This window comes from Berghia stephanieae, chromosome 8 (genome assembly GCF_034508935.2).
Source record: "Berghia stephanieae isolate SIO BIC M18660-M18661 chromosome 8, UCSD_Bste_1.3, whole genome shotgun sequence".
Classification (NCBI taxonomy): Eukaryota; Metazoa; Mollusca; class Gastropoda; order Nudibranchia; family Aeolidiidae; genus Berghia; species Berghia stephanieae.
In genome coordinates, this window is record NC_088367.1 from 18018745 (window position 1) to 18032034 (window position 13290).

Below are 13290 nucleotides of genomic sequence, written 5' to 3' on the forward strand. Positions count from 1 at the left end.
AAAAAAGTATTAAAAATGAGCATGTGAATAGATAGTATTATTCAACTACCATTAAATTGTAAAAAGTAAAATCATTACCTTTGATACTACGCCTATGATTTGTCTCAGAGGAATGTAATAAATAGGCATGGGATAAATGTAACCCTAGTAAATTACGGAAATAGTCGGTGTCCGGGTTGAGTGAGTTATAGACTTTGAAGCGTTTACAGTCCTTGTGAGGGTAAATTGTTGAAGTTTAAAGTTAACTATAGCGACTGCAATTATTTTTCTCCGAACAATTACGAATTTTAACATTTATCAAGTAGGCAGGTCTGAGATGATAAATAGTGAATATATTAACCCTCTACTTTCCACCCAAAGGAAAATCGTCACATTCGTGACGATATAACCAACAAATTTCTTGTCCTGATTTAATTTCTTTATAGTTATAGCTATAAAAACTCAACCCTGTGATGCAGAGCTCATTCTTCTGAACAGAACAAGCATATGATACTCGTTACTATTCTCTCTGAAAAATCTATTTTTGTGTTGGGTGGGTATGAAGATTCGGGTCAAATTCTGAAAATAGCTGGTAAGGAGAGAGTTAACAAAGTAATAAAAAAAAAGTGAAATGTGGGTTAGATTTGAGGTTTATTGCAGATAGTTAATCTTTTTACAGGTATACCTCAAGACGAGGCTGCGTTGAGTGTACACGCTTGAAGTCCCTGGAACAGTTGGTGGAGCTCGTCGTATGTCAGGAGAGGAAAATTAACGAAATCCAGGAGCGGATCGAACATACGGACAGATTGGTGGTTACCCACGAATCACGAGTAAGTTGTGCCTCCACTGATCGTGGTGCTGGCGATAATGGCGGCCGTTGTAGAGTAACTATAGTGGTAATGGCGATAACGATAAGACACGTCGGATTGATGTTAGTGACGTTGATAATCATGATAAAGATGTTGGTGGCGGTTGTGGTAACCAATAATGATAATGTTGATGATGATGATGATTATTATTATTCTTATAATGACAATAATTAATTAATTGATGCTAGCGTGCTAGAAAGGGAAGAGAGTGAAGGGTATGTGTGTGTGTGTATGTGTGTGTGTGTGAGAGAGAGAGTATGTGTAAATTTTTAGGTGTGTGTTGCATATGTGTTTGCGTGTGGGAAAGAATTAAATCAATTTTTAAAATTTAGATTATCACGTTATAATTAGGTATTGCCAGAAGCAACTCTTAAAAACAAAGAATTGTTCAAAAGGATTTTTAAAAATTATATGTTTATATTTCTATATTCTGTTTCTATTTTCTATATTCTCATGACGAGAGGGAATTTCTTTCAAATCATTATTTATCCTATTCCCGATTTTACCAAGACAGCATAGATTATCATGTGACTCCTCCTTGTTGCCAGAGTTGCGTTTCTTTCTGCTCCTTTAGTAAAAATGATGAGATATGACGTCAGTTTAGAACATTATCGAATTCTAATCGCAAAAAATTAAACTATTGGAAATTCCTATCATTGTTGACAGATTCACCAGCACAGAGTAGAGCACAACGGGTTAGATTACGTTCAGGACTCCTACCTCAACAGTCACAGCAGCAGTAGCAGCAGCAGCATCGATAGCAGTGTCTTCACTACCATTGACCTCAAAAAAGTCAAATCAATCTTCCCACAATCCTCTTGGCAGGATTTGGAGGATATCATGCGCATGTGCGAAGATATATCGGACATGGAGAAACGGAAGTCGGAGGAAATATTGAAGATGGACCAGAAAACAGCAGAGTTGGAAAGTTTCGTTGGAGGCGATCAGACAGGAACGGGGCTGATGCTGAAAGAGACCAATGATGAATTGGAGGAGACACGGGTAAGCAAAATCACTGGGTACATGTTGCTCATGGTCTGGTCTCCCGACGAAGTCAAGTAATGATGTATGGGGTAAAGATGACAATGATTGCAAAACTCCTGCCTCAATATTCTGTCTTTGGGTAGGACATTTTACAGACATTAACCCCATTTGTCTCAAGTGTGAATGAGTACATAGATATGGGCAGTAACGGATATTGTCAGAGAGTCGGTAAAGAAAAAGACGCCTACAAGCAATTTGTGTGAGATAGAAATTTGGTGCCATATGATTTGCTGGGATGTTAATGAAGCAATTGGATGCGAACTGAGCCTATTGTAGTCGTAGAAATGGACTACATCAAATGACAATAATTTTTATAACGACGTATCGAAAAATAAAGAAAAACTATGAAAAAAAAAGAAAGACTTGCAATACTATTGTAACAGCACTTTGCAAATATCAGTGGCGGTTCTAGCCTATTTATAGTGGTGGGGCAAAGATGATTCGGTCATATATATATATATATATATATATATATATATATATATATATATATATATATATATATTTCAACTTTAAAAAAATAAAATATTTCAACCACAAATAATCACATTCACAATGAAATGACAATACCAGTAGATTTTAATTATTCCAAACGTAATCAAAAATGAATCACGAAAGAGAATACAACAGAAAAAATAAAGCGACGAGACAAAATGCGACAACACCTTGACAATACAAGTCTATTTCGTTCACTCGAAAAATTAAAGAGATGCTTTAATCCCTCAACGGCGAGATTGATATTTCTGTTACATTTTCAGAAGTACGTAGTAACTTTAAAGTTTTCATCGAGAAGCAACAACCGCGATATGACTCGAGTTTCATTCAGAGCTCAAATTGCATCATTTTTACTGCTCTCTTGGTGGTTAGAATGATTGTGCCGGTGGTGGTAGTGGTTGGAATAATGGTAGCGGTGGTGGTGGTGGTGGTGGAGGAGGAGGAGGAGGAGGAGGAGGAGGGGAGGAAGAGGAGACGGTGAGGGAGGATGTAATTATGGTAGTGGTTTTGGTGGTGCTGTTGGTTAGAATGATAGTTGTGGAGACGATGACGAAAATTATATGATGATGTTGATATTGTTTTTATTGCTATTGTAGTACGTGTTGTTAATGTTGTTGTTGTTGTTAATGATGGTGATAATGATGGCAACGACGATGTTGTCGACAATGATGATTGCCGTACGAGATTACAAAGTTTATTCAATCTTAGGCTTTCGCCATTAAATCATACAATTTGATGACAACATACATGAAATTTAGGCTTTCGCCATTAAATCATACAATTTGATGACAACATACATGAAAGTGGAAAAAAATGGTAAATGGAACCAACCAAACAATAAATTGATACCATTAATAACCACAAAACATACAACAATCGTAATACCACCAATACGTACAATAGTAATAATAATAATAATAATAATAATAATAATAATAATAATAATAATAATAATAATAATATAATAATAATAATAATAATAATAATAATAATAATAACAATAATATTACCATCATCATTACTACCACCACCATCACTATTACCACCACCACCATCACCATCATTATTACGTTTCCAATCCGTTTTTCTCGTTTTTTTTTAAATTTGATACCTTAATAGACGAAAATTCCGGTAATTTTTTTAAAGGATAGTTAAAATAGCTACGATTTTATTAACCCTGAAAACTACGATTTTTATTTTCCTATTTCAAGTAGGCAGGTCTGCTATGACAAGTATCAGTTCCATAGTCAAAAAAAGACAAATAAAAACAAAGTTTACTTAATCTTAGGCTTTCGCCAATAATTCATACAATACAATTAAGACAAAATAATGCTACCGATCTCTCCTCATGCATTCGTTAGACTATAACAATAACGACCGTGTTATCTTTACTCCTTACCCAACCAACCCCTAGCTTCCCGCCTCTTCATCGCGAACTATCTTACGTATGTATTAGCTTCAGGACGGGCAAGTATGGAATCTGCCCACCCTTCCTTTAAACGTCTTTATTTCCTCTATAACTTAGAATTCAACTCTCTCCTTTCTCAGAAGAGTATTTCTCGTATACTAATTCAATTGTTGAGTAAACCAAAATGGCGGTTGTATTTTATATATTTATTTAGTCGTGACTTCTGAATAAAAGTGTTTTATTAGAGGGAATGCAATAGAAAATACATTGTTTTGCAAAAATATTTAGTCTGGCAATAAAAATACAGCGGTAATTATTTTAAGAATTAAAATAAAGGAACAAATTAATTTGTTTAAAAAAAACCAAAAAAAAAAAACAAAAAAAAACAAAAAACAAACAAATAAGACAACAATTTAAATAAATGAATTTTGAGAAGCACTAAAGAAAACGAGAAAAAAAAGAAATAATTTAAATGGATAAACAAATATATTAAAACAACACAAGTTAATACTAACTTGATATAATATTAGTAAATTGATAAATTTAATTCAATACTGGAACCTTCCCAATGTTATTACATCAATGGTACCAGCACAAGTAAGGCAATAAAGAAGAAAAAGTTCGTTTGCCAAAATCTCTATTTAGTGCTCACTGGTTTATAAGGTGGGCTCATTTGAATTAGCCCGACCTAGAACTAGAGAGGCCAGACAGCAAAATCACCGTCAGGCGACGTGACGATGAGATGACGATGTGGGCGGAGTGGAGTCGTTGGGAAAGGGGGGGGGGGGGGGGGGGTGGGTGATAAAAAAGACAGGAGCGTATCCTGGTTTATGCATTACGGGGTGCATGGTGATTCGCAATCTATCAAATATACATACAAATTGATTTCAGTACGAAGTATCAAGTTTAAGTACTAACTTTTAAAATTATCTAATTTAAACTAGATTATTTCGGACATGGTAATACAGCATATAACTTGAAAAAACAGGCTGGTATTTGCCCACCCTGCCCATTATTACCAGCCGTCCCTGGCAAATATACTATCTATAAAGAAACATAAGTTCTGCAGTCACGCGTTGTATATACCTGCTGGTTATGTCGTTGTCGTTGTTGTTGTTGTTGTTATTGTTGTTGTTGATAATGATGATGATGATGATGATGATGATGATGATGATGATGATGATGATGATGATGATGATGATGATGATGATGATGATGATGAGGAGGAGGAGGAGGGGGAGGAGGAGGAGGAGGAGGAGGAGGAGGAGGAGGAGGAGGAGGAGGAGGAGGAGGAGGAGGAGGAGGATCATCTTCATTGAGACTACGGTGGCTCTGTTGTTTTGTGGGGTTTTGTTTTTGTTTTGTTTTTTTTGGTGCGATTGAATCTATGATTGTTCTTTTAATTCCAGGTTGAGATGGTGCGGGCAGTTTCAGCCCACATTACACAGGAATACAATGAGAAAGAGCTGGACCACAAGATGGCCGTTCTAGAACGACAAATACAGGACAAACAACAACTCATGTGGGATCTTCAAAACCAGGTAAGGATGCACGCACGGTTCGACAGGTCGCTTATTAAGAAAAGATAATGTCGCTGTACAGGTAATGTTGTGGACTGGCAACACTTACTTACTTACTTACTTACTTATCCGAACCAACGACCACCTGAGCTCTCGCCCTTCGGTCCTGTGCCATGACGTAGAAGTTAGACGTCTTTTATAGTTGTTCCAGGTGACTATTAAGTGTGTTACCGATGCTTGGATTTGGTGGGAGGAATGTGCATCTCAGGTCTTCAAGAGGTTGACATTCAAGCAAGTGGTTGTGTTACTGTTTCATTGGGGTGTTGACATAGGGGGGGGGGGGGGGGGGGGAGGCAGGAAGGGGATGTGTCTTTTGTAATTTTGCTTAAATGGCTGTTGAGCGGTATGTGTTATGTTTTTAGTTGAAAGATGATGCTTTGCTGGTGTCTTCTGAGCTTATTAAGAATGGGTAATGTCGCTGTAGTGTACAGGTAAGGTTATGGACTGGCAACACAATGTAAACGGTAAAGGTGATGTTGGATTTACCCACGCACTCCTACAACGTGTACTTATTTCCACGTCTGATTTGGTCATATTTTGGTATAGATTGTATACACTTGACTTAGAAGCTCACAACATTGCCATCGGGAAGTATAACGGACAACACACAAAACTGTGTGTAATCTTGAACGTTTATAATCTGGTTAATACAGTTTAGTGAGAATTACTCAGAAACGCAGATGGCAAAAAACAATAACAAAGAACCGAGTGACGTCATCTTCATTCTATCTATTCAAGTATAATGAACGAAATTGATGTAACTCAGCTCTTTTAAAAAAATTATTTTTAGACATCCATTTTAATGATTAGTTCTCACTAATAAATTATATCAATCAGACTATAAGGGGGGGGGGGGGGGGGGCAGCATAGCTCAGCGGGACGGCCTTTACTTCGCACCTGAAAGGTACCGAGTTCGATCAAACGCCGCTGCGCTGTGTAGCCTCGAACAAGTCACCTCGCCCTAGCTCAATTTGCGGCGCTGCACTGCGGCAAACGCCTGGGTTATTCCAGTCTTCCCTGTAGAATAGACCCAAGAGACAAATTTCCCCTTTGGGATGAATAAAGGCAATGTTATTTCATTTATTTCATTTATCAAACGCTCATGTTTACAAATAGTTTTGTGTGTTGGCAGATGTTTTGAGTATTTTACCTAAACACCTAGCATCACTAAGCAAAATCACTATTTTAAAGAAAAAATAATAATCGAGGGATGCTATTCTATCATAAAATCGCGTATAAGTATTACTCCCTGTGCCTGACCTCAGGCATATTATTTGAAAGTCCGATAACAGGACACAATGGTGGGTTTGATTTTAACATTGTTGTAATGGAAAATATTTTGTGTTGGTTTGAGAGTAAGTTGCATTATAATGTAGCAACAGCAACACCAGAAATAATAATAATAATAATAATAATAATAATAATAATAATAATAATAATAATAATAATAATAATAATAATAATAATAATAATGATATAATAATATAATGATGATGGAGATGATGATGATGATGATGATGATGATGATGATGATGATGATGATGATGATGATGATGATGATGATATATGATGATATTGATGATGATGATGATGATGATGATGATGATGATGATATGTGATGATGTATGATGATTGATGATGATGATGATGATGATGATGATGATGATGATGATATGATGTGATGATGTATTATTATTATTATTATTATTATTTTTATGATGATGATGATGATGATGATGATGATGATGATGATGATATTATTATTATTATTATTATATTATTTTATATGATTTATTATTATTATTATTATTATTATTATTATTATTATTATTATTATTATTATTACCATTATGATCATTTTCTCTTCCTTTCAGCTGAAAGAGATAGAGGAAGCAGAAGAGAATGAAACCATCTTGCAAACAACGCGTGACCAAACCCACCATATCGACCAAAGCGACCCATTCTCCAATCCCTATCATCATCATCCTCATCATAACCCTCTTCTACCCCGAAAAGCGCAAGACCATCGGCAGATGGACCATCCACAAAAGCATCAATCATACCAAGTTCAAAATCACGAAAAGATTGATCACTGCTTTCAGCCACCTCGCCATGACCATCGTCATTTTCTCAGTGAAAAAGAAAACCATCTTCACCATCAACATTGTCAACAACAGCACCATCACCAACAACAACAACAACAGCAGCAGCAGCAGCAACAACAACAACAACAACAACGACAACAGAAGCAGCAGGAGCATTTTGATCAATCCCAATATTATAAACGACAAAACGACTCACCGCGTCCAAGCGCAAAAGAGGAAACAAAGGAAGATAAGATCAATCCCGTACCAGCCAATTCTATAAGCATAGCTCAGTCGTCTAAAGCCTCCGAAATCGATTCTAGATCTAGATCAATAAATCGAAGGCTTCAGTTAAATCGTCCGAGACCTCTAGAGAGGTCAAGGTCAGAAGAAAGAGCTCGTTTTCAAACTGACGTCGTTGATTCAAAAAATTACGAAGACCATCCGATTAGAAATACAACAACAACGGCTACAGTTCATCAGACCTATCCGAACCAAACTAAAGTCGATATTCAAAGAAGTCAGAGCGGTTTCCTCAATGCAAATAACACAAAAGGGATGAACAATGCACTAAATGAACACCAAAATAATACACTGGTACAAATGCGTTCAAATGACAACTTCGGTAACATTTCTTCATTAAGTGATGGCGATGCACTCATCAAACCTGTCACGGCATTTCCTAGCACCCAAAACATCAACAAGGATGATTCATCGCAACACCGTCAAAACAATGACCCGAATTCCGGGCAAAATCGGTTCACAGTGACAGGTATGACCCGAGAATATCATTATGGAGAAGATCAAATAAGAGCTGACGTCATGACAGGTAAACGAGCATCCTCAAACAATGAATTAGAGGATCAGAGGAAACAGGGAAACAACGTGAAATCGCGGGAGTTTAATCACACTCAAATTGAGAAAGATAGGCGACCCGTCTCTTTTCACATGGAGTGCGAACAAAGAGATGGTATTTTTGATCAGCAAGAAAAGAACAGGGAATTTTTAGAGCGACTTCTGGTTCAAGAACAAAAGCCGCTTGCGTCACAGGAAACTCAAAATATAAAAACGGTTGGGAACAATCAACATAAAAACGCAGAGTTGTTGGGTAATTGCAAAGAGGAAAACTTTACAAACAGTCCCGGTGAAGATGGCGGCGAGGAGGACAAAAGGCATAATTTAAATCATGCTCGGAACCATGATTATATTCACAATGAGAAAAAAGAGATTGATTTGAGTGATGGAAATCATAACGGTTTATGTTACAACGTTAGAACAAGTAAGATAGGCATAATTCCTAATGGTTTTGATATGACCGGTAGATCTGAGGCTATTAATCATAAATATCCTCCGCCTAATGGATTCAAGAGAGATATCATGGAATATCATGTTGAGACGTCAGTGATGGAGGGTAGTAATGATACAAGCAGAAAAAGCAATGAAAAGTCAGATAGTAAAAAAGACACACCAAAAAATTTCCCTACCAAAATGATGGCAAGATTTCAACGAAACAATAATAACATGAAGAAAAATGTTATAAACGGTAGCAATATACAACACACATCTACCAACAACAAAAACGTCCCATCCTCCAAAATGTACGCAAGCACTGGACCATCCAACGAAGGCAGCGAATTTGTAAACAAACATCAGAGCGAGGTCAGAAAATCGATTTTGAGTTCAAGGCCCCCATCAAGTCATGAAACCAGTCTAGTCACCTCCTCCACCGCCAACCCCCAATCCTATTCCCCACACGTAAATCAAAACAGATCTTATTTTGGTCCGAGTTCCTCCTCAGAGGAACATAATATGACCAACTCAAACTCGGACTCCTCCGATAGAGGGGCGCTGTATCATATACTCTCCAACAAACTCAACAAGTCGGCGTCAAAAAAGAACGCGATAAGTAGCATTAACAACAGTAGATCAGCGACTCTAGTCCAACCACAACAACAAAGTGCTAGAGAAAATCTCGATAGCATCCAGATACACGACAAACGTCCACGAACCGCAAGCAAAGACATTTCAAATGGTCTCCCTTATTGCAGTAGTACCAGTAGTAGCAGTACAACTATCAATGCATATCTGTCCTCAGACGACACCGCCAACAGTTCGAATTCGAAACAAGCTTGTGAAAAAGACAAGGAAACGACTTCAGTATCGAAATCAAAAGAATCAAATTTTACAAATAGAAATGATAGTTTTGCCAAAAGTCAAATGACACAAAACGTTAGCAAAAACTTTATGGTGCAATCAACTTATCTACCATCAGATCCAAATTGTGATATTCAAAATCTAAAACAGTATGATACTCAAAACACAAACATTGGCAAAAGCTCAACTAAAACCAACGACAACACACGTATATCCAATTCAAACTACAACCAAAATCATAATTTCAGCTCGACAAATGTACAAAATCAACGACATTATAATTATCAACGGTCTGAACCAATCAAACAGCAGATAGACACTACGTCACCACACGGCAGACAGCAGGCTCTGAAATCGCCAGCAAGTCGCAGACGAGGGGTCAACCCAAATTTCTGTGAACTCACTAAAGATCCGAACAATTCCCCTTCGAACAATACTGCTAGTAAAAAGCTAACGTCTTCTATAGACAGAAAATCCGACTGCAAACCGCATCAACCCCAACATATTTCCAAACACAACGATAATACAAATCATAACAGTGTCACGTATGTTGTCTCCAGGGGCGAAGAATTTGGCAACAGGAAAATCAACTTCTCCGACCTTGTGTTTGGAGACAACAAGACCGGCGGAAAATTTAACTCTAACACAGAAAGAAAAGTGGACGTGAAATCAATTATGGACTTACGACAAACGGAACATGCATCGAGAGATGGACACGATATGAATGTCGGTATAAGTGGTGCTAAAAAAAGTGTTCTAATCTCACCAGCAAGTGGGGGTGTAATTTTAGGTAAAACCAAAATGGACGATAACAACGATTCCAATTCTGACACGGGACTTAGTTCTATGCATTCGGATGAAACAGCTAATCTGGAAACATTGGTCTAGGCCTGAGATCTTAGTGAGGAAAGCGAATTTCTTGTTTCTAAATGCTCTTGATTTTCAAATTTAGGTAATTGAAAAAAAAAATATAATGATATGGATAAGCTCAAAAAAAGCTGTGATAAAATATATCTAGAAGTTTAATTTACTCTGTCAACGGCACATTTCTCGCCAGACTGAGCCAGGTTAACAGGTTCAAGATTAATTCCATTTTTCAAAAAGCTCCATCTAATAACTGACATTTAAGAAAAGCTTTTTTGTCTTGAATTGGTTGACATGACTTGGTCAAGTGAAAATATGGTGTCAACCTAGTTAGCACAGTGCAAACACGTGTATTTTTAAAGATATGTGATATAATATACAAGATGTATTCAATATATAATTTCATTAAGGGGCGGTTTGGCTCTAATCATTAGGAAAATCCTTTAAAAAATTGATTTTGAGATGTTGGTGTAAAACGATATTTTATAATCTACGAAGAAACAATATTATTGAAGTGCAATTTCTCAAAGCATACTATCTATAAAGGCACGAAAAAAAATGGTCGAAAAGGTTATAGGTATCTAGTAAGAAAAGTGTGAAAACGGAAAGCAATTTTGCTATTTTCTCATGTCATTTTTCTAGGGGTATGGGATACAGTGTCAAATATTTATCAGATTGTCTGAAACTTTCCACAATTATCACAGAGATAATGTATTTTGTCACCACAGAGAGGTCTTTTGACAGGGTGTGTGTATTTTGATTTCTAATCAATTTAATACATTTCTAACATTATTGTTTTCAGAAAATTTTGACTAGCAACTGTTCTAATACAATCGCATAAGCTAAAGCTGTAAAATCTCTCTATGATCACACACTATGCAACAATTTTGATAAGAGAGAAGAAAATGGAGGCTATTCCTTTATTGTTTTTTTTTTTTTATTATTCGGAAATTTTGCCACAAGATTGGTATCTATACTTTTTTTATGTCGACCCCCTGAATCAGGACGACGCAAAACGGGTATCAACACAAATTATGTTTTTGTTTTTTCATAGAAAATGATTTTTTTTTTATAAAATCCTATATTGATCATACGGAATGATTAAAACCGCCCAATATAGGTAATTAATTCATTTTTTTAAAGAAAAGACCCAAATCGGCCCTTACAATTGTTTCGTGTTTGGCTTTTATTTAAAGTACAAACTATATTTCAATTAAATGAAATGAATATATTAAATCGGAAGTGTCTGATTACACTTTGTAAAGTACTCAATATTTCAAAATCTTGGGTGTGCGCAGTATGGATCCTTTTCTATACTATCGTGATTTGTAGTTGTAATGAAATTGTTGAAAATCATGATTTTAAAAAATAGAAATCAACAAAGTTAATCCAAATGACAACATATAATATTTGATGTAGTGGCGACTTAAAACCATCCGTGTCACTAGAACTATGGTCGTCAGATATCGCAGCTTTAGATGTTTCTTATCGCTTTGCCAAACAAACCGTTTTTGAATCGATATTATATGATTTATAGTTTCTATTTTTCTGACACAGTTTTCAATTGTCGGAAACTGAAAAAAAAAATACCAATATCAAGGGACTGATACTGGAATTTTGCTAATATTAATATACTGATAATTTACTGGGTGGAGTTCCTGACCTCCCATAGTGGGCAGGGAGATACATACTGTATCTTCTACTTCTATCCCCTTATATCTGTTTTTCAACATTCTCTCTGTATTTGTCTTGGAATGAGATTATTTGGTTTTGCCCTGGACCTGGCCGGAGTCCTAGCTGGGAGGGAGCCAGTCAAATCCATAGTTATTGTTTTGGGAGATGATATTTTTTTCCTTGTAAACCATCTCTCTGTTATGTATTATTATATGTTATTTTGAATGTATAATGTAAGCAGGTGAGTGTATTCCTCTTAGTGGGGGCCGTGCTTGTGTCCAGATGAGACTTATTGGTGATCTCAAACTGAGTACATTGATGGTATGCTCTTGGAATCTACATCCAATCCCTATTTGTTCCCAATTCCCCTTTGTCTTACTTTTTCTTGGATGCTTTAATTGTAATTCTAGAACTTTTTACTATCCCATTTTCTTCCTTTTTACTGGCGCTGATATAACCTAAATGTGTTGCAAGCGCCGTAAAACACTTAAAATAAAAAAAAATAAAATAAAAATGTGTACATCATTATTATACATCGACGAATGGACAGTGTATCCATTTGACGTCCATTGAAGTAGCATTAATTGAAAATAATTGAGCCGGCAGAAATTGAACGTTTGTTCGATTTGTGTATAAAACTAATACAGTGGAGCACACTTATATCTAACACGCTTTGAACAACTGTATGGAAATAACGAACCGAACGCAAATCTGTGCCCCAACTTTTTTCTCATGACATATTTCATATTTCACTGAAGAAAAGAATTACTTGCATTAAAAATTGTTTGTTCTTGATATCTAAAATTTGTGACCCCTCGCCTCAAAACGGTATTAAGTCGGGAAGTTAAAGATGCTGAAAATGGAATTTGTAGCCAGAAGTATCAGTCTGTCGTTGAGTTTGTATGCTTTATAGAGGAGAATGAATATCATATTTTAGAATGCTAAAATAGCGATAATTTAAGTGTTTGACCAGTTTAGCTTGAATTTGACTTTTTAGTGTCTGGTTCATCCCGACATAATACCGTTTTGAGACGTTGGGTCACATTTACGATACAGGTACCAGCGGATTGTATAACACCTGAAAATGTCGTTATGTGAGCGGTAGACTCCAGCGTTTTGTCATAATTCCGTTTCTATAT

General features: G+C 36.3%; 1 protein-coding gene across 3 annotated transcripts in view; it reads left to right on the forward strand.

Moving 5' to 3' along the window:
- LOC144978297 (uncharacterized) overlaps positions 1–12932 on the forward strand; it is a 110940-nt gene extending 98008 nt beyond the window's left edge. For 2 of the 3 annotated variants that reach the window (XM_078924153.1, XM_078924154.1), the window contains 4 exons: positions 659–809; positions 1515–1850; positions 5205–5336; positions 7250–12932. In XM_078924153.1, coding sequence (XP_078780279.1) covers positions 659–809; positions 1515–1850; positions 5205–5336; positions 7250–10501 — 3871 coding nt within the window. In that variant the 3' untranslated portion in view covers positions 10502–12932. The remainder of the gene's footprint in view (positions 1–658; positions 810–1514; positions 1851–5204; positions 5337–7249) is intronic. The other variant, XM_078924155.1, reaches the window with a different exon arrangement.
- The last annotated feature ends 358 nt before the right edge of the window (positions 12933–13290 follow it).